The sequence below is a fragment of the Seriola dumerili genome, unplaced genomic scaffold, assembly GCF_002260705.1.
Source record: "Seriola dumerili isolate Sdu_G_001 unplaced genomic scaffold, Sdu_1.0 BDQW01000192.1, whole genome shotgun sequence".
Taxonomy (NCBI): Eukaryota; Metazoa; Chordata; class Actinopteri; order Carangiformes; family Carangidae; genus Seriola; species Seriola dumerili.
Genome location: NW_019174447.1, coordinates 802,572 through 823,506, shown reverse-complemented (window position 1 = coordinate 823,506; position 20,935 = coordinate 802,572). Strand labels below are relative to the sequence as shown.

The following is a 20,935-nucleotide window of genomic DNA, read 5'->3' as shown; positions in this document are numbered from 1 at the left end:
ACGGACTTTAGTCTTGTCGCATTAGATAGTCTTGGACTGTGTCTGGATGTACTCGACCTGGTCACGTTCCCAGGACTCGTAGATCAGGACGTCGTAGTACGTGCTGTTTATTCTCGACTAGTAGTCTGGAACTCGATGCTCACGGAACTGAGTGTCAGAGTACTGTAGGACTTAGAGATAAGTAGTACTTTGGACTTGATAATAATCCGTTATCAGACCGGACTGGCGCTGTCAAAACACTGTTGCGAGAACAATGGTTTGAAGTTAATCGTCTTGCTTTGTACTTTAGAAGAGTACGCTCCCAGAGTGGATGTGTCAGGACTGGTGGCAGGGATCCTGGCTGTCCTGGTGTCTGCTGTTATTGCCACAGTGCTGGGAATCTACTGCTACAAAGCCAAGCAGAAAGGGGTGAGCGGAGGTCAACCCAGTAAGTTCTCCTCTGATGTGTGGACCATTTTTTCTCCAGTTTAAGTGAGGATGTGGAGAATAAATGGTCCATCAGACATTTTAACTCTGCTGGCCATGACTTCGATACTCTCGGGTTCGCGATATTGTTACCTTGCCAGATAACAAATATCTAATCACCCTCAGTGACCCCCAGTCCTGACACATCCACTCTGGGAGCGTACTCTTCAAAGACAAACACGATTAACTTCAAACCATTGTTTCCCCAACAGTTTTCACAGCAGTCCAGACTACAGTCCTGACTACAGTCCTGACCTCAGTCCAGACTACAGTCCAGACTACAATCCAGACTACAATCCTGTCTACAGTCCTGACTACAGTCCAGACTAAAATTGAGACTTTAGTCCTGACTACATCATTTGAAGACTTTTCTGTTTGCCACTGCCTTTTATTAAACCAAACTTGAGAGCTAATATTTTACACTGCACTGTAACTTTATTCTCCTGTTTTATCTGTCTTATTCCTTTTTAGCTTCATTTATTTCCAAATTCAACACTTTTTAATTGTATTTAAATGTATTTTTACTTGTGTTGCTTTTATATTCTGTCTTGATGGCTTTTATGCTCTATGTAAAGCAGTTTAAATTGTCTTGTTGTTGAAATGTGCTATGCAAATAAACTTGCCTTGCCTTGCCTTACCTTACATCCAGACTACAGTCCTGACTACAGCCCAGACTTTAGTTCTGACTATAGTCCTGACCTCAGTCCTGACTACAGTCCTGACCACAATCCTGAGTCCTGACTAGACTACAGTCCTGACTACAGCCCAGACTACAGCCCAGACTGTAGTCCTGACTACATCCAGATTAGAGTCCTGACTACATCCAGACTACAGTCCTGACTTCAGTCCCATTTACAGTCCAGACTACAGTTATGACTACAGTCCAGACTTCAGTCCCAGCTATAGTCCAGACTACAGTCCTGACTTCAGTCCTGACTTCAGTCCCAACTACAGTCCAGCCATAGTCCAGACTTTAGTCCTGACTTCAGTCCTGACTACAGTCCTGACTTCAGTCCAGACTACATCCATACTACAGTCCTGACTTCAGTCCTGACTACATCCAGACTTCAGTCCAGACTATAGTCAAGACTACAGTCCCGAGTATCTGAGTATCACTCCCCCTTCAATCAATGATTGGTCAGTGGACCTTTAATCATGCAGATATAATAAGTAAAATAAAATGTGATCATTATAATAATGATAAAGTTCAGTATAATAATGATGCATTTATTGGTCCTTGGGTATTTTCAATATGAAAACATTTCATTCTGCTGATGAGCCCAGTAGCAAGGCCTGCAGACTACATAGATAATGTTCTTTACCTTGACTGTTGACATAGTTGGTCCAAAATTTTTCCTGAAAATGAAAGAGAAAGAAAATGTAATGATGTAGCTTCATTAGAGAGAAGAATAGACACATTGAGTGACGACCACAGGACATTTAATTCACAGTCCTCTCATCAGGTGCTACAGTAAAGGTTCAGGTAACAGTTCTAGGAGTTCTGGTTCAGTTGAACGTATCATCTTCAGACTGTAGATGTAACAATGCTGTGATATTAACTAAAAGGCATTTCATGGACTCTTAATGATTTCTGGTGCCCTTCAAAAAATTTCTCAGTCTGTTCACATAACTGTCACACAAAGTTCAAATGTTAAGGTGACGTCCACCTCCTCAACCCCTGACTGTCTTGAAAGCAGCTGTAAGGTTCTACATCAGTGTACAGCATCATTACCGTCTGAGCGTCGTCCTCGAACACCTCTCTAGCCTCCTCACGGCTGCACATCTCCTCCATACACTCCCTTTCCAGACTGTCAGACACCAGCAGCTCAAAGTCCCAGCTGTTGTAGAGCAGCGAGCGCGACAGGAAGGAGGTGGCCGACTGCTCGTCCAGCAGCACTGGCTCTCCTGCAGGACACAGGCCGTTTACACTCAGAGCACACACTGACAGCAACACAGCCCCATACACTGTGATACAGAGATGCTATGAAGAAGCATTGTTTTGTTAAGACAGTTTTTCATTGTCGTGGCTCTGTGCTCCAGCTCTAAGGATCAGATGAAACACTGACTGAGGTTAAAGTTTTGGAGGACAAACTGCAGCCAAACAGTCCCATACATCCAACTCCTCTGAGCTCCACCAATTCCAGAAACTACTAAAACACATCAGTAAGTCACACACACATAGATGGACAGTAACAAATTACATTTACATAAGTACTGTACTTAATTATATTTTCTGAGTATTTACTCTTCACTTGAGCATTATTTTTTGTAAACTTCTGACTGTTACTCCACTACACCTAAAGACAAATATTGTACATTTGACTCCACTATAAAGTACTTTCTATGAAGTACTCAGTGACTTCATTTTATTTTATTTTGAAAATGTGATAGACAATGCACTGTGTGCATCACAGGAAAAAAAACAATCACAGCCAACTCCTCCACTGTCAGTCATGTTTGAACCTGTCAGTGTCCTAACGATGGCGACATTAGATAAAGACGAGGCAGGAGATTCTTCACCAGAGAATCTGAGGTCTGTGTTTGAAGGTTTACAAATAAAGACAGATTCCTTTATTTTGAAATGTTTGCTGTGTTTACCACGACCAGACTTCATCACTGACTAAAGAAAAGAAACATGAAAACAACAATAGCTCCTTTTGTTGATTCATTTGTGTTTTTATGTCCATGTCTACAGTCTCTTTATCATATTCTACAGTCTTCAGTCTTCTACACAATCATTACACTGCACCAAAACCCCAAGAATCCGGAGATATCGTTTTAAGGTTCTTGCAAGAATCTGGATCATATCAGGAACATGTCTGGAAATGTTTACAATGCTGTGATCGGAGCATGTCCAGTCCAGGTTTCATCATATATACGGTCATAAATTGAAATATCTGGGCAACTACATCTCCAGATTCTGGGGTATTTTGCGCAGTTTTTTAAAATCAATCACTCCAGTACTATATCTCAAATAAGAATCTGACTGAACAACTTTGACCTGTATTGCAGTCGTATTTGAGTAGGAGGGTCTATACTTTGACTCATGTAATGGAGCTGTGGACGTTGTCCACATCTGGTCGCACACATGTTCCGTCATCACCATGAGCACACATGCAGTAGTTTAATCTGACTCAAGTACTTCCAAGAGCAATAAATGTGGATTAATCCGCTGCTGAAAATAGTCCTCAAAAAGGTCACTATTTCCTCTTGTTAAGAGGCGTGTGATAAACGCTACATTTACATTCACTCATTTATCTTTTACCCAAACTAACTTACAATGAGAGACATCACTGAAACTTCAGTGCAATAGGAGACCTTGGTGTAAGTACTAAGAACTACATCTCTGTAATATGTGAAGGAGATCAGGTGGAGAAGAGCCGTGAAAGTTCATAGTAAGAGCTAGTTAGACATGTCGGGGTTTTAGAGGTGTTAGGAGAGGAGGTGTGTTAGGAAAGCTGTGTTAGGAAACTACTGAGCCTTAATCAGAAGTGAAACTTTATAGTTGTGGTTTTAAAACTTAAAAGAGAAAATGGAGCCTAGTGGAGTCAGATGAATTGAGAGATGAGGAAGTGGAGTAAAAAATAAATTAAAACGAAATTAAAAAGAAAATGGTCTGTGGCTTAAAGGACTAAATGAAAACAGAATGAAATACTACAGTAGTTAAGGTGAAGTTATGAAGTTATGAAAGGTGAACTAAACAAACCTACAGAGAAACACAGAGAGAGAGAGTTTTACAGTTTTATCATAAAGGTACAAAGAATAAAGAAACAACATTCTGCAAGCAGGAGACAGTTGATGACTGTGATGAATGAATTGTTGTTACTTCAGTGTTTTTGAACGAAGCTCAAACTGTGTCTGTCCCATTATAAACCAGTCAGAGACCGTGCTGTGTTCAGTGAGGTTACACGGCTCTGACAGGTGAGGCTTACCTGGACTGAGCCTGGAGGTGACGGCGCAGTGAGTCAGCTGCAGCAGGGACAGCACAGGGATCCATATTGCCGACAACACCGCCATGGAAGCGAGCAGCTACACAGAGAAGATCCTTCAAAGACGTGACTTCAACACCGATGGTGTGGAGGACGAAGCTCTGACCCTCCTACACCTGTCAGAGAGGCTGCAGTCTGCTCCACCTGTCCCAGCTGAAGCTAGAGGTTCAGAAACATGGAGGTAGTAGAGTCTGTGACTGAACGCCTCTGTTCTCAGCTCTGAAACTAAGTGTTGGGCTGTTCATCATAAAACAAGTTGGACGACATACCAGCTGGAGGGAGGGACCTCCTCAAACCTGTCTGTCTACTTGTCACTGTCCACTCACCGCACACTGCCTCTGTTTACCTGCTTGTTTTCTCCTGTGTGCGTGTGTAGTTGTAGCGTTACACACTGACAGGAGAGAAAACCTGACAACATCAATCTGTTAATAACGAACATGTTGTCTGTCTTCTGTTACCTGTCCAGTAAAGTTGCCTATTTTTCCTACTGATGCAAAATTTTGTGGTGAAACTGCTTCACAATTGTTTTTAGTCATTTGACAAACTGCAAAATTCATTAACTGAATACTACAATTTAGATACAGCTAAGGTGTTATCATCCATCCCACACTGACAGGTATCCCCATACACAAATGTAATATATCTACATATATTGAATTCCCATGTATAAAATATATGTACATACAAAATAAAAACATATATGTACAAATTATATATGAAACTGATTAGAAATTGGAACAATGCCATATATTGACATATATCTCTAGCTCATACAAATATGCATGTGTATGTATGTATATTCTTATACTGTAGACATGTTACATAATATATGTATCCATCTCAAAGCCTGTCAATATATATTGATAACAGTAGGGTCCAAATATCAGAAACAAGTTTCCCAGAATGGAAAGATAGAAATGTTTAAAATTAAGTAATGAATAAGATTAACATATATAATCGTATAGATTTTTAAATGTATGTTGTTAATAAACTTGCATATATAAATTAAATGTATATCATTAACATATATGTTTGCAACATGTTATATCATATAAAAAATCATCATAGATATGTAATAATATATGTACATATAAAAATTTTACTATGGTATATGTATGTTACAACTTATATTTTATGTATATATACATATACATATATATATGTACATATGTGATTATAATATATCACCTTATAGGTGATGGCAACAGAACACATAATATGACATATATTACATTTCTGTACATTTCTGCATCATTTCCTGTCAGTAATAAACAGCACAGCACATACATGTCAGTGCACAGACAGAGCTCATATGACCAAACCTTCAGCTCCACTGCAGTGAACTGAATGTAAGGTGTGACACCTTGTTCATTAAGATCACACCTGGATCACACCTGGATCACACTTGAAGTCATTAAAGACACAACAGAGTGAGGAGTTCCAATAAATGTTTTAATGATGTATAAATGTGATTGATTTCAGTATAAAACAGATGATGTGAACAACAGGCTGCATATTAAAAAGTGAAATGAAACATTTACAGATGGGGAACACTGACAGGAGTTTCTACTGAACTAAGGGGGGGGGGGGGGGGTCGATCATCCTCAGCTCATTTTTTATTGCTGAAAAGCTGATTGAAGATGTGAATCTTTTTTTGCAGCAGTGACCTCTACTGGCTGGTTGAGGCAGCACACTGTGAACAATCAGATCCATCCTCAGACATATCACATCACCATGACATCATGATGATGTCACATGTGACAGCTATGGGAAACACTACATCAGTGAAACAGTGAGGACTCAGGACAAAACACCACACCAGAATCTACTGGAAGAGGTCAAAGGTCATCGAGTTAGATTCAAGGAGGACCATGTTTGATCAGAGTCAAGGGTCATGTGATGAACCATCTCATCATGACTGAGTCTCTCTGCTGATGAAGACCATGAGATGCAGTTAAAAGGTCTAGTAAGTGAACCTGGATCAGGATCCTATTGTTAAACTGCTGACTATCCTGGCAGTATCAGAATCCAGTCCACCCATCACCAGAACCACTGACACCCAGTGAACCCAGTGAATCCAGAACCCAGTCCCTGCACAGAGGCTGGACTGTGCAAACACACACAGGTTCTGTTGTCATGGACACTGCTCTGCACAATGGTCCAGTCTCTAATTCAAACTTAGACTCGTCCTCATCCAGCTGGTGAAGGCTGAGTTCCTAAACTGGAACAGTCTGGACCTGGATCATGTAAACCTGATCAGGCCCTTGATGTGATTGGCCAGCCTGGTATTTATGTTTTCAATATTGTGTCTCCTTAAGGCCATGCATGTGGCGAGACGAGAGGAGGCGACAGGAAGCAGCCTCAGCTGTGCTGTGGGCTCTGCTGCCCCCTGCAGAACGGCAGGAGCACGACAGCACTCCATGTTCTGCCTGGAGTTTGGGCGTGCCGCACTTCATAAGCAAGTTGAAATGTTATGGACAAATTTTGTTCAGTCAAGACGTAGAAGTGGAAATAACTTCCTGTCAGTCAGCTGAAGTCTAGTGATGTCACTGCTGACATCAGTACCTGCAGGACGCAGCATTTTCTCTTTTCTACATGATGGCACGATGATACTATGTACAGTAAGGTCATTATTACTCCAGGCCACAGGGACAGTACCAGTCTCAGTACCGGTCTCAGTACTGACACAGTACTGGTCTCAGTACTGGTCTCAGTACCGGTCTCAGTACCAGCGTCGGTGTCGGTCTTTACATCCTCTCATCTAAACAAAAGGTAAGACTCATTTAAAAGTTTTGGCAAAAGTGCAAATGAAACCATTTGAAAAGATAATTATGCACCTCATCTCTCTCTCTCTCTCTTTCTCTCTCTCTCTCTCAGACACACACACACACACACACACACACACACACACACACACACAAAAACGGACACGGACAAACACTCTTTTTTGGACAAGCTGTGGAGCTGTAAAGGGGCAGGGCTATGGTGTCCATGGTAACAGTGCTCAGAGGAGGACACAGGGACAGCCGCCACTGTTCTGTTTGCCTGAGTGACGAGCCGGAGGAGGAGGACTCTCCATCTCCTGAAACCGTCTGTGGATGAAGAAGAGGAGACACAGACAGGGGAATGAATCATTGTCAGGTGTTGTTGCTTGCCCCCTCCCCCCTGTACAGATCACACGGTGTCACTTTATTCCCTGTTGAGATCCCACATACAGGCTGATGCAGGTTTAACAGAGGTTGAAAGTTCAGCTGGAGGGACGAGAGAACGTGAAAAGTGTCACAGAATTCAGGTTTTAGGGACAGGTTCCTAGAACTACATTCAGGAGGTGACACGAAATCCAGGCTCCTAGGCCTTTTACGGGTCTGGAAACACTACTGCTGCATCACTGAGGACCAGGACAACCAGGACTTAACAAAGGACAGTGGACGACAACATGTCTACACCCTCATTAGTGTGAGTGTCCTCCTGATTCATTTGCATAGTGCAGTGGGAGGACCATCACAGGGCTTCAGCAGAACAGTACAGGGTCATCTGATCAACACACTGAACCAGACTGAGTCTTACAGAGTCTGATAAACCCTAAAACACCTCGTCTGGTTCTCTCACTGCACTTCCTTGATCATGTTTCATGTGCTGGAGAAAGACTGTTTTTTGAACTGAAAGGAAAAACAGATACACCCCCCTCCTTCAGAAGCTCCACCCCCAAATTCATGGATGTGCATTGCCAAGGCAGCGACTCAGTGGTGGAATCCAGGGCTCTTTATACAGTGTGGAAGTAAATACTGTTTCATACAGCTGAGGCAAAACAAACCTTATAATATAAAACATCATCACACAAACAACATGAACACAAACATCCAGAAAACAAGAGTAAAACATAGAGAGAGTGGTTTAGATTGTTTTTACTCAACTACCTAGCATAGCATATAAACAAATAAATCCACTGTGCTAACAGACTGGTGTTTTTAGGTCTTTGTCTGTTTGTGTCAAAACTGCTTATAAGATGCTTCACTTTTGTGTGACACAACTGAACTCTACAATGACATTATGTTTTACTCATTTGAAGTAGTAGATTTCATAGAAGATCAATGTGGTGATCAGTGTTGATGTTTGTTGTTGCTACGATGTCCATCGTAAATAAATCCATGTATGAGAAACACTGGTACCTGATGATCTGCACCAGCTCCAGGAAGGCTTCATCCACGTTGTAGCGGTTCTTGGCTGAAGCCTCCATATAGTGGATCCTGTTCTCTCTGGCAAAGGCCTGAGCGTCCTCCCTGGAGATCTGCACACAGAGCAAACAAGATCCAGGTCTGGTCTCCAGTAAGACCCTCCACTGTCACCTTTATAGCTATACAGGTAGGAGGGGGATTTACTGCCCATCTGTTAAACGAGGTGGCGTCATCCAGCTCATCATATTAGTCTATGTGATACCTGAGTCCAGTCTGAACCTGGGTTGGAAGCTGATTAGACTCCCTGACCCTCCCTCTGGTCTCAAGCCTAGTACGAGAGCCAGGCAGTATGGGGAGGTGGACAGAGCGTGTGACTCACCACTCTTTGCTGTTCCAAGTCAGCCTTGTTTCCAACCAGCACCATGGGGAAGTCGTCCCGGTCCTTCACTCTCAGGATCTGGGTGTGGAATTTCTGGACCTCATGGTAGCTGTTGGGAGGACAGAGGGAAAGACTCAGTCCACAAGACCCACATGGATTCTGAGTCAATGATATACATATGTGACTCTGAGTCACATCAAACGCTGCAGAAGAGTGCATCTGATCGTACAGATGTCCACACACACACACACACACACACACACACACACACTTACCTTCCTCGGTCATTGAGTGCAAACACCAGTAGGAAGCCTTCTCCTGAGCGCATGTACTGCTCCCTCATCGCCCCAAACTCCTCCTGACCTGCTGTGCCCAAGACTGACACACACGCACACACACACACACAAACAAATATACTGTATATTTATAAGGGTTCCCTCCTCTGCCATTAGAGCCTTTAACAGAGGTGTGTTACATTGTGTGTTACAGCGTGTTAAAGTTTTAGTGTGTTACAGTGTGTTACAATGTTACAGTTTGTGTTACAGTGTTACAGTGCATGTTACAGTGTGTGATACAGTGTTATAGTGTGTTAAAGTTTGTGTTACAGTGTTACTGTGTGTGTTACAGTGTAAGTGTGTGTTAGGGTGTTACAGTGCATGGTATGTTAGTGTGTTACAGTGTGTGTTACAGTGTTAAAGTGTGTGTTACAGTGTTACAGTGTGTGTTACAGTGTTACAGTGCATGGTGTGTTAGTGTGTTACAGTGTTACAGAGTGTGTTACAGTGTGTGTTACAGTGTTATAGTCTGTTAAAGTGTGTGTTACAGTGTTAGTGTGTGTAACAGTGCATGTTACAGTGTATGATACAGTGTTATAGTGTGTTACAGTGTGTTACAATGTTACAGTGTGTGTTACAGTGTTACAGCGTGTTACATTGTTATAGTCTGTTAAAGTGTGTGTTACAGCATTACAGTGCATGTTACAGTGTGTGATACAGTGTGTTACAGTGTGTGTTACAGTATAACAGTGTTACAAAGTGTGTTAGTGTGTTACAGTGTGTCACTGTGTTACAGTATAAGAGTGTGTTACAAAGTATGTTAGTGTGTTACAGTGTGTGTTATAGTGTGTTACATTGTGTGTTACAGTGTTATAGTGTGTTAAAATTTGTGTTACAGTGTTATAGTGTGTTACAGTGTTACAGTGTGTCACTGTGTTACAGTATAAGAGTGTGTTACAAAGTATGTTAGTGTGTTACAGTGTGTGTTATAGTGTGTTACATTGTGTGTTACAGTGTGTGCTACAGTGTTATAGTGTGTTACATTGTGTGTTACAGTGTTATAGTGTGTTAAAATTTGTGTTACAGTGTTATAGTGTGTTACAGTGTTACAGTGTGCATTACAGTGTTATAGTGTGTTACAGTGTGTGCTACAGTGTGTGTTAAAGTGTTAGTGTGTTACAAAGTGTGTTACAGTGTGTGTTAAAGTGTTACAGTGTTAGTGTGTTACAGTGTGTTACTGTACGTTGCAGTGTTACAGAGTGCGTTATAGTGTATTTCAGTGTGTGTTACCGTGTTATAGTGTGCTACAGTGTGTGTTAGTGTTATAGTGTGTTACAGTGTGTGTTAAAGTGTTACAGTGTTATAGTGTGTTTCAGTGTATGTTACAATGTTATAGTGTGTTACAGAGTGTGTTACTGTACGTTGCAGTGTTACAGAGTGTGTTACAGTATGTTAGGGACCCCCCTCTGAATCACATCTGACGTATTTGTTTTATGCTGATCCGCACTGTGGCCGACTCATTTCTAAATGCGCTCTGTAGTAAATGTGACCTGACAGAGCCACAAGTTTGTGTCTCTCATGTGTTGTTGTTAGCGTCTTAGAGCTCAGCATCTGTGCCTCTGACAGAACTGGACAGTTTAGCAGCCCACCATGCAGGTCTGTGGGTCCAGAATCCTCAGCTGTGTGACTCATGAGAGGCACCATCACTTCCTGTTGAAGCCTCTGACACAGCCAGTGACACAGCCAGTGACACAGCATCATGATATGCTGGCCCCACCCTTTATACCACCTACAGCACTCACTGAAACATCTGTGACCAGTATCACAGTCCAGTCAGATCTAAGTGGTTTCAGAGACGGAGACTTTCTACATGTTGTGTTCACCACAGAAGCTCCAGAGTACATGAACAATGTCATCAGATCCACAGTAAAAAGTCTGTGTGTCCTATAAACATGGACGTGTGTGAGGAGCAGCCAGACTGACTCACAAACAGCAGAGTTAATGTGTGTGTGTGTGTGTGTGTGTGTGTGTGTGTGTGTGTGTGTGTGTGTGTGTGTGTGTGTGTGTGTGTGTGTGATGATTCACATGTTACTGTGGTGAAACAGCAGTGTGACCCACAGCACCACAGCCTGCCTCCACGGAGCAACGCCGGCCAAGTACAAGTCCTAACAAGGGAAAGAAACATGCAGAGAGCAAACACACTGCCTGTGTCTTACCTCATCACACTGCAACACACCCTGTGCTCTCAAACAAGCCTTCCACACACATTCTGCACTCACTCTCACTGTGAAGTGTGTGTGCAATGTGACGGAGCCTTACTGTCCAGCCGGGTCTCCTTTCCATCAACGGTACAGATCTTGGTGTAGGAGTCTTCGATGGTGGGGTCGTAGTCTGACACAAAGTAGGACTGTGGGACAGACTCTGAGTTAATGACAGTCTGCTGCTACAGGAAGTACTGCAGCTGCTGGATACAGTCAAACATCATCCATACATCAACACACATCTGACGCCATCTTCAACTCATGTATAGAGGACATTAGCTTGTAATGCTAACAGCGCTCAAGATGTGAACAGTAACAGATTAATAATCTCCACATACAGACAGTGACAGGTTAAAGTACACAGAATGATGATGAGGGGTCACTGATGGTCTGATGAGGATGATAATGATGTCACAGTCGCCTGATCTCAGTCCAGCTGAACTATGGTAGATGTTGGAGCGACGTGTTAGACAGCGCTTTCCACCACCATCATCAAAACACCACATGAGGCAATATGATTATGAAAAATGTAGTTCATCTTCCAGTAGAGTTCAGAGACATGGAGCAGTGAAGCTGTTCTGGATCAACAACTGACTGAGACACTGTATGATGGTGTCTCCTTTAACCTGTCACTGTCTGAGTGTTACCTGTTAACAGTGAATATGAACATGAATAAGTACACTGACTCACATACTGGACTAAGGTACAGATGTGAGGAGCTGGATCTGAGTATTTCCATGTTATATTTCTACTCTGCACTGTCCTCTCTTTACGTAGTACTGTTAGCTGTGCTGTTACTGTTACTCAGGTGATGGAACTGGGGCCAGTTTCACAGGGATATCTCAGACTGGTCTGTAGTGTTGGTCCAGTCTTAATGTTTCTCACAGATTAGTCTGATGGAAATGATGCAAATAAAGACTCATTTTAAGACAAAAACATTAGACACCTTGCCTCCAGACTAACTACGGTCTACAACCAATGTTACCATGGTAACAATCAATGACGCCTGCGCTGACCAGTAGCACCCAACAACAGAAACAGGAAAACATGGCTCATAATTTGTGGTTTGCTAACATTGTTATGGAGAAAGCAAAGAGAAGGGAAAGAGTTTTTAGACCAAATCAGATTTTTCTTTTTATTGTTTCACTCCTCAAGTAAAACGTCCTTGTAACTGTTGAAGTCTTCCAGTAGACAAACATTTTCTGCTGAAGGTAAATAGAGCTGAGAGGTTGGAAACGGTGACTCGGTCAACCATTTTTTTTATTTTGAAAAAAGTCTTTATTTACCCAGAATTCATTGTACCACAGTATGTACCAAACACTTCAAATTACTGTGAATGTTCTGATCAGCATCCATCACAGTGAACATCATGTCTGCTTGTTCCACATGCAACAGGAGCTGAATGAAGAGCAGACGTGATGGACAACACATATATGACTAAAGGCCATATTAATCACTTTATCAATCGCTGTATTGATCAGTGTTAATAACAACAGCTGTCTGAAAATCCTCACCAGGCTTTGCTATGTCTTAAGTTCATCAGGACCCCCACCTCCAGCTTAGCTGGGGGAGCCTTAACTGTATAAATCTCTGTATTGATCACTGTATTGGTCACTGATAACTGAGTATTAGTGCCTCCCACTGGCAGGTCTTTTCCTGTTACACATCTGTTACACATCTGTAACCAACACGAGTCATTACTGTTAATAAACCCTTTATAACACAATGTGCACAAACACACGCGCGCGCGCACACACATACACACACACACACACACTCACACACACACACACACACACACACACACACACACACACACACACACAGTTCTGTCCTGGATGAACTGGATGGTGAGGGCGCTCTTCCCCACCCCCCCTCCTCCCACCACCACCAGTTTGAATCTTTCCTCTTCGCCACTCATACTGGTTTTGAACTGGGATTGATCCGGACCAAAAACCTTCCCGGGCCTGATACAGAGTGCCGCGGTTCACCAGCAAACAGCGCCGATCCGAGCCGAGACCACGACCAGGGTGAAGAAGTCGAATGAAGCGAAACTTGTTCACATGGAGCTCATGGTCTACAGACAGTCTTTACCGCACCGACACGTCGTTCAGAGACACACCTGAGGCCAAAGTCCCACCGGAGACACACCGACCGACAGCCGAGACAGCTTCCTGCGGACCGGCACCGTGTTTCGGGCCGAGTTTTGGGTCTGAAGCGGTCTGTGGTGTCTTCAGTCCTCGGCCTCCAGGCTGCTGCTGAGGGCGGAACTGCTTCCTCTTTTTCTCTTCTCAAGAAACTGAAGCAGCCACACTCTGACACACACACAGACAAAAACACACACTCACACAGACACACACTGACAAACACACACACACAGCGGTCGACACCTGGAGAACACACACACTCCAGCAGCACACCTGAGTTTCCTCCTCCTGCAGACTGAAAAGTGAACTCAACTCTCTCATGTGTCACTTTCCTTATTTGGTCATTCGGAGTATCCGTGACGTCAGTCAGCCGGCTAGCACGTACAGGATGTGAACGCAGCACGAATTGCTACAGTGTCAATAATAAGTTCTGTTCATGACGTCATGAGGCAGTTTTTGTTGGTTCACAGACACAGACACGGTCCGTCACTAGACCCCGAGTCCAACCCGGAACAAAGGGAACCGATCAGAAAACAGCTTCTTCACACTCACACACTACTCAGTCCCTCTGTAGCAGGGGCCGCTCTGTGAATGCTTCACAGAGAGGCCTCAGGTCACCGGAGAATCAGTTCATACACACAGACCACATTGACCTAAAAACAAACAGCACCCACAAAGAACTAGCTCCCTCCGTGAGTGTCTGGGAGCAGTCCAGGTTGGGAGACAGTCACCTGTCTGGGCACCTGGTGGTCTGGAGCATGACCACTGAAAGCAGAAGCTCTATCACTGGATTATAGCAAAACAAACAACAAACCAAATACCCATTTGGGTATTGTGCATATGTATATCTCTTTCTTCACCGAATTTCATGAGCATCCAAAGACCTCAATTCCAGCATGGCCCTACGTTTGGGGGTGCTATGGAGCCCGCTGGCCACGCCTGGGCCCAGTTCCCATTGAAGTTTGCAATTTTTCACAACCTTTATGTGTGTGCAAATCTGAGTTTTCAAGTATGCTAAACCCCTCAAAAATGCATTTTAGCAACTGAACAATAATAATAACTAATAATAATAGTGATGATAATAATCCTCCCAAAAACAATAGGTTCCTCACTTGAGCCCTAATAATATAGCTTTGTTGGTGGTTAATTGACGAACAGAACATGAGGAAGTCTATGCTCCTGTTTTTTGAGGCAAGTGAAATTTTAGTGTTATTTTATTTATATGGTAGCACTAATTAGCAGGTATTTCTGTCTGTTCTCACCAAACTTGATTTGTTAGCTTAGCCCATTAACTAGCTATTTACCCGGTAAATTAATTAGCCTTGGGTAAGCCTTTGAGGGGGACACCTAGATGCCCAGCTGTGCTAACAATGCTAACAGGAGCCTATGCTTACCACACTTATTTACCAGTATGAATGAAGACAGCTCCACACACTCTCCTCCTCTTTGCCTATTTTTTGAATTAGCTGGGAGTTAGGGATGGAGACAGGTACTGCCAAGATGGCGACGGTAGAGCAGCTCACTCTGAGCTTCAAAACCGCTCTTCAGAAACCTGTGGAGCCACGGAGGCTACGTCCATCTATATCTACACTATATGATTATGCATGAGCACTTTAACATTTCACACTTCAAGCTACTCTGCTGGAGTATTAATGTGGCCCCAACTTTCCTATGTGATCATCTGATTACAGTGAACATAGATTCATTTGGGAACATGCACAGTGTAGGAACAATATCAACTAAAATAACTCAGGACTCACAGTACGCCTGGGACTGTTGGGGGCCCTGGGGCTGCTGGGGCCTTGATTATTGTGTGGAACAGTGAATTACTCTGATGTTCCTCATGAGATGGGACGTCCTGCTGTAGCTGGTGTAAAACTAAAGGTTTGATGACCCACAGTCAGAGTCAGGACAGAGAGGTGTCTGTAACATCACTACACCTGAGCCCCTTCATTACTGTGTTCCTACCATATATTATTCATCATTAAATCATATTTTAATATTTTCACTGTCTGAGGTCATGAGACCAGGGACTTCAGATACATGTCTACATTCATCCACTGCACAAAGCAGTTTAGTTCTTGACCATTTTAAGATGGACTGTGGTACAATGAATTCTGGGTAAATTAATCCTTTTTTTCAATCTGGATCCAGCCACTCAACTCTGTTTACCTCAGCAGAAAATGTTTGTCTTTGTAAGAATTCAACAGTTACAAGGATGTTTTACTTGAAGAGTGAAACAATAAAAAGAAAAATCTGATTTTGGAAAAAGAAATGGCTGCTCTCTCCATAACAATGTTAGAAAACCACATATTATGAGCCATGTTTTCCTGTTTCTTGTTGTTGGGTGCTATTGGTCAGCGCAGGCGTCATTGATTGTTACCATGGTGACATTGGTCGTAGACCGTAGTTAGTCTGGAGGCAAGGTGTCTAATGTTTTTGGCTTAAAATGAGTCTTTATTTTTGTGAAACAGTCTCATTTGCATCAGACTAATCTGTGAGAAACATTAAGACTGGACCAACACTACAGAACAGTAACAGCGTGTGTCCGATAAAGAGAGGACAGTGCAGAGTAGAAATACAACATGGAAATACTCAGATCCAGCTCCTCACATCTGTACCTTAGTCCAGTATGTGAGTCAGTGTACTTATTCATGTTCATATTCACTGTTAACAGGCAACACTCAGACAGTGACAGGAAGTCTTAGGTCTGAGTTAGCCGGTGGGTAGGTGTCTAGTGTTTTTTTAAAATGAGACAGTATTTAGTTTTGTGAAACAATCTGACTTACATTAGACAGATCTATGGACCAACACTGCAGACCAGTCTGAGATATCTGTGTGAAACCGGCACCTGAGCACAACAGACCTGACTCTGAGACAAAGACAATAAGACACAGATGAAATCTCATCTTTAATCATCAGTAAATACATCTGAAGACAATTAGAATAAGAAGAAGAGTCACAGTAATAAACCAGATCATGTTTTATCTTCAGCTCTGCAATAAATAAATAAATAAATAAAGAGTTCAGCTCTTCACATCTCTCTGCATGTGTGTGTGTGTGTGTGTGTGTGTGTGTGTGTGTGTGTGTGTGTGTGTGTGTGTGTTTGGTTCCTCTTCATGAACATGCACAGACACAAACAAGCCCCTCCCCTCAGCACCTGTACGGCAGAGCAGGCTGTCCCATCCTCACAGGGTGGACAAACACCCCCCCCAGCAGCAGCCTCTCCCCCCAGCCCAGCAGCTTGTTGAGGGTGAAGCTGAAGGGTGACAGCAGGCCGTGCTCCTGCACCTCCGCTCTGCTGCACCTGTCGGAGGGACTCTGCCCTCTGTGGCCGGGCCCCGCCGGCCTGTAGGAGCCTGGGCCCCTCTGGGTCTTGGCCTCAGCCCTTCCTCCTGTCTCCCTGCTGTGGACAGGTCTGGATGAGGTGGTGCCCTGTGCTTGCTGGCTGCTGCCTGCTGGGGAGGGAGGGCTGATTCCCAGAGGGATCAAAGAGAGGGTGAGGCTTTTGCGTTTCTCTAATAGAGAAGCAGAGCCTGATGGGAGTTGTAGTTCTGTGGGCTTTGGTGATGGTTTGACTGGCTCATAGGAGCTTAGAGCTGGAGCCTCATGTGGCGTCTGGACCTGGTTTAGACTGAGAGTCAGATGGAGAGTCTGAAGTTTCCCTGACAAGGACGGCTGCTGGTTTCCCTCTGAGTGTCTCTGTTGTGTCCTGTCTGTGAGGGAGGGGCTCTCCTGTTTGACCTCTGTTGCATCACCACTGACATCGTCAGCCTCATAGTTCATCTTATGACTGGAGTGTAGGTGGCCAACACTGTCAGTGATGGACGGCCGGCAGCTGTCCAGCTGCTGCAGGAGGGGGTCACCACCAGGGGTCTTCTGGCTCAGGGTGCCCTGAAAGTGCTGCAGCTGACCCAGGAAGTTGAAGTTTGGGGAAATGGAGGGCCGCCGCTCTTTCACAAACCTAGAGGACAAACAGGAAGTGGGTTAGTGAGTGTGGGTGTTATTCTACACTTATCCACAGCTCAGTGAGACGTGACCTGCTGCTCTGACAGAAACCCACACCACACATGCAAGAATGAGATGTAAGAATGTTCAAATACAGTATGTTCATGCGAGTGTGTGGTGTGTTGGGGGGGGTCATTATCTATGTATTTATTGATCTGAACAGGATCAAAGGTCAGGAGGTGATGAAGCTTTTCAGGTCTGTTGTGTCATGTGAGGAGGAAGCTGTCGTCTCCAGTCAGATAGAGTGATGAGCTCCTCCATGTTGGCCATGACAGGGGTCAGCAGTCTTTGTACTCCGATGCTGAGCTTCAGTCGGAGACAGTAACATGGTGCAGCAGTCTTTCACTGCTTGATGATGTTCTGACAGAGACCCTGAATAGGGCTGTGGAGTTCAGTAAATCCACCGTGTACCAGCTTTGTCGTGGAAATCTCTCTGAATAATCTTATACTAACCCTGGTAATCCTAACCCCAAAAACTAATAGACAGGAGTAAATCTCTTTTAAATGATCACAACTGTCTCTGGAAACCATCACAGAGGTCCAGAGTCACAGCATAGTCAAAACTGGTTTTTATCATTTAAGAAATATTGCAAAAGTAATGAGCTTTTTATCCCAAGAGGACACTGAGAAACTCGTCCATGATTTTATTTCCAGTCGGCTGTACTACTGTAACAGATTGCTCACAGGAATATCCCAGAAACACCTGGATCATCTGCAGCTGCCAGAGTTTTAAATACGACCATATAGCACCTGTGATGAGGGTGTTACATAGGCTTCCAGTAAATTTTATGATTTCTAATTTAATGCTTGTTTGTAAGGCTATTCATGCACCTCAGTATCTATCTGTGATTTGTGAACCAGAGAGACCCCTCAGGTCAGCTGGAACAGGCCGTCTGGTTATTCCCCAGGTCTCCACGCAAACTGGAGAAACTGCCTTCAGCTTTTATTCTCCAAGCCGCTGGAACATGCTGCCTGATCATATTAGAGGTGCCGCTTTGCTATCATCTTTTAAATCTGAACTGAAAACTTTTTTGTTAGTCGTGCTCTCCAGTTGTCTGGTTTGCTGGTCTTAATTTACCTCTTTTTTTTTTTTTTACTTTTATTCCTTTTAATGGTTTTATATGTCTTATTTTTTACTGGACTAATTATTATTTTATTAATCACATTTTAATCCTACTTTTTAATAGCTTTAATTTACATATCTTTTTTACTTTACAGTTGTTGGTCTTAATTATTTTATTTTCTTAATGGCTTTTAATTCATACATATCATTCATGTGTTTGTTTTATTTTGTGTCTAATTTTTTATCTTCACACTATCCACGTAGTTTTTGCGGTTGCGACTTCCTTGATAATTCTTGCTTTGTAAGGCACATTGTGCTTCCACCTGGAATGAAATGTGTTGTATAAATAAAGCTTTGCTTGCCAGCTTACAGCCTGCAGGGCTGGAAAATGAAGCACCACTGTACTGCAGTTCCTCTATTGACCACTAGAGTCTGGCTCCAACAGTGAGTCAATCCCCATAGACTCCCACGTTAAAATGTCCAACTTTACAGCAGAAATAAACATGTTTACAGCTTGATACAAAAAACAGTTCAGGTCTCTAGAGCTAATTTCCTCCTTTCTTAAAGATACCTGGAGGAGCAGGAGGACCAGCCCTCACTGAGGCCCAAGTCACTCACAGGTGAGATGGGTGATATCTGCCTTCATGATTTGATGTGTGCAGTGTGATCATGTACCTGTAGGCGTGGTCCAGGTCCATCCCCAGGCTGTACATGACGTAGGCTACAGCCAGAGCGGGGGAGCGGGAGATCCCTGCTGCACAGTGAACCAACACTGAGGCTCCAGAGGACATGGCTGCATCTGAGCACACGCACGCGCACACACACACACACGGTCAATCGAAGTGCACAGTGACACACAAGCAGCGTCAACACGATCAGTGAGTTCTGCCTGTTCTGTTACACGCTGCAGCTGATGGGCTTGTGCAGTGGTTTGGTATGTCAGTGTTTGTGAGTGTGTGGGGTTGTGTGAGCGTCCTGACCGATGAAGTTCAGAGCCTGTGGGATCCAGGGCAGCAGGTCGTCCCACAGGGAGTCATCGATGGGGATGCGAAGATATCTGGAGCGGGGCAGGAAGGAGGGCTGGGGGCTGCAGCGGCTCACACTCAGCACGTAGGAGATCCCCAGAGAGGCCAGCCGGTCCTATACACACACACACACACACACACACACACACACACACACACACACACACACACACACACACACACACACACACACACACACACACACACACACACACACACACATATATTAGCACTTGCCACATGTTCTGTGTTTCAATGATGTTCAGTGATGACCTAATTTGCCTCCTTCAATGTTGAATGTTGTTAAAGTGACGTCACTGCATTGGTCCACAGTGGTGGACGGTGATGACGTACTGACTGTACCTGCACCTTCCTGTCTCAGTGTAAACACTACATTCAGATCTCTGCAGGACAGGCTAATCACACATCAGCTGACATTACAGCACTGATAACCGCGACTCTGACACCTGAACATGTGGGCTCCGGGTCTTACCTGCGTCACGTCGCTCTCCGCTCCCAGGTAGAGCCGCGGCAGGATGACGGACAGCGGGGGCCGCTCCACCTCTGTGTCCCGGGACCAGACCATGTCTGCAGAACAACAACACGCACCACGTCAGACCAGGGGACTTTGATCACATTAGCCTGAGGTGTCTGCAGAGTCCAGCATGTAGGTCCTGTCAGGAGGGACAAGAGCAGCACTGGACGCAGCTTGCCACTCACTGTGGGTGTCCCTGTGGAAGGTAGTCCTGGTGTACCGGAGCCGGGAGCCGGGAGCCGGGAGCCGGGAGCGGGGTGTCGGTCTCGGGTCTGCAGACTCCTTTACTCTCTGCTGAAGCTGCTGCGTCCACCGTCCTCGCTCCGCTCTCTCACACTGGCTGTGAAACGATGAGCTCATCCTCTTTCCAACAATAGATCCTGACTGGATGATGTCATCTTCAGCCAATCAGCGCCTAGCTGGACGTACGCACGCGCAGATACCTCTCCGCTGAGTGAGCGCGCGCTCAGCAGCAGTGACGGAGAGAGAAGGCAACAAGACTACTCTGACTCTGCAGGAACATGGAGCACTGACTCTTCCGTTGTGTTGAAGGACTGTATTTGCAGCGCGTTTGTTTATTTGCATGTGTTGTGTTTTTTTGCAGCGCATATTG

General features: G+C 44.2%; 3 protein-coding genes across 4 annotated transcripts in view; all 3 read right to left on the bottom strand.

Moving 5' to 3' along the window:
- The window catches only part of prrg2 (proline rich and Gla domain 2), a 7,581-nt gene extending 2,897 nt beyond the window's left edge, over positions 1-4,684 (bottom strand). For both annotated transcript variants that reach the window (XM_022753725.1, XM_022753726.1), the window contains exons 1-3: positions 4,398-4,684; positions 2,198-2,370; positions 1,788-1,821 (exon numbers count right to left, since the gene is read on the bottom strand). In XM_022753725.1, the coding sequence (XP_022609446.1) occupies positions 1,788-1,821; positions 2,198-2,370; positions 4,398-4,482 (292 nt within the window). In that variant the 5' untranslated portion in view covers positions 4,483-4,684. The remainder of the gene's footprint in view (positions 1-1,787; positions 1,822-2,197; positions 2,371-4,397) is intronic.
- A 1,222-nt stretch (positions 4,685-5,906) lies between these two features.
- rras (RAS related) lies at positions 5,907-13,866 on the bottom strand. Its single transcript, XM_022753717.1, has 6 exons — positions 13,379-13,866; positions 11,603-11,690; positions 9,284-9,386; positions 9,009-9,117; positions 8,624-8,742; positions 5,907-7,546 (listed from the first exon to the last, which is right to left on the bottom strand). The coding sequence occupies exons 1-6, from the start codon at positions 13,463-13,465 to the stop codon at positions 7,459-7,461; spliced, it is 594 nt and encodes a 197-aa protein (XP_022609438.1). The 5' UTR covers positions 13,466-13,866; the 3' UTR covers positions 5,907-7,458.
- Positions 13,867-16,759: 2,893 nt separating this feature from the next.
- On the bottom strand, positions 16,760-20,739 carry LOC111227967 (dual specificity protein phosphatase 8-like). The gene is made up of 5 exons (XM_022753724.1): positions 20,508-20,739; positions 20,281-20,375; positions 19,743-19,902; positions 19,438-19,561; positions 16,760-17,655 (listed from the first exon to the last, which is right to left on the bottom strand). Exons 1-5 carry the CDS (start codon positions 20,680-20,682, stop codon positions 16,845-16,847), a joined length of 1,365 nt encoding a protein of 454 aa, XP_022609445.1. The 5' UTR covers positions 20,683-20,739; the 3' UTR covers positions 16,760-16,844.
- Between the last annotated feature and the right edge of the window lie 196 nt (positions 20,740-20,935).

What these genes read in the sequence shown, in the direction of transcription:
- rras (XM_022753717.1), bottom strand. Translation starts at nt 13,465, where the DNA reads ATGAGTGGCGAAGAGGAAAGATTCAAACTGGTGGTGGTGGGAGGAGGG. An exon ending in ACTTGGAACAGCAAAGAGTG is followed by an intron (nt 8,743 to 9,008) that starts GTGAGTCACACG and finishes CTCTGTGTGCAG; the next exon opens with ATCTCCAGGGAGGACGCTCA. An exon ending in GAGCTGGTGCAGATCATCAG is followed by an intron (nt 7,547 to 8,623) that starts GTACCAGTGTTT and finishes CTTCATCCACAG; the next exon opens with ACGGTTTCAGGAGATGGAGA.
- LOC111227967 (XM_022753724.1), bottom strand. Translation starts at nt 20,682, where the DNA reads ATGAGCTCATCGTTTCACAGCCAGTGTGAGAGAGCGGAGCGAGGACGG. An exon ending in CTTCCACAGGGACACCCACA is followed by an intron (nt 20,376 to 20,507) that starts GTGAGTGGCAAG and finishes GTTGTTCTGCAG; the next exon opens with ACATGGTCTGGTCCCGGGAC. An exon ending in GACCTGGACCACGCCTACAG is followed by an intron (nt 17,656 to 19,437) that starts GTACATGATCAC and finishes TTTGTCCTCTAG; the next exon opens with GTTTGTGAAAGAGCGGCGGC.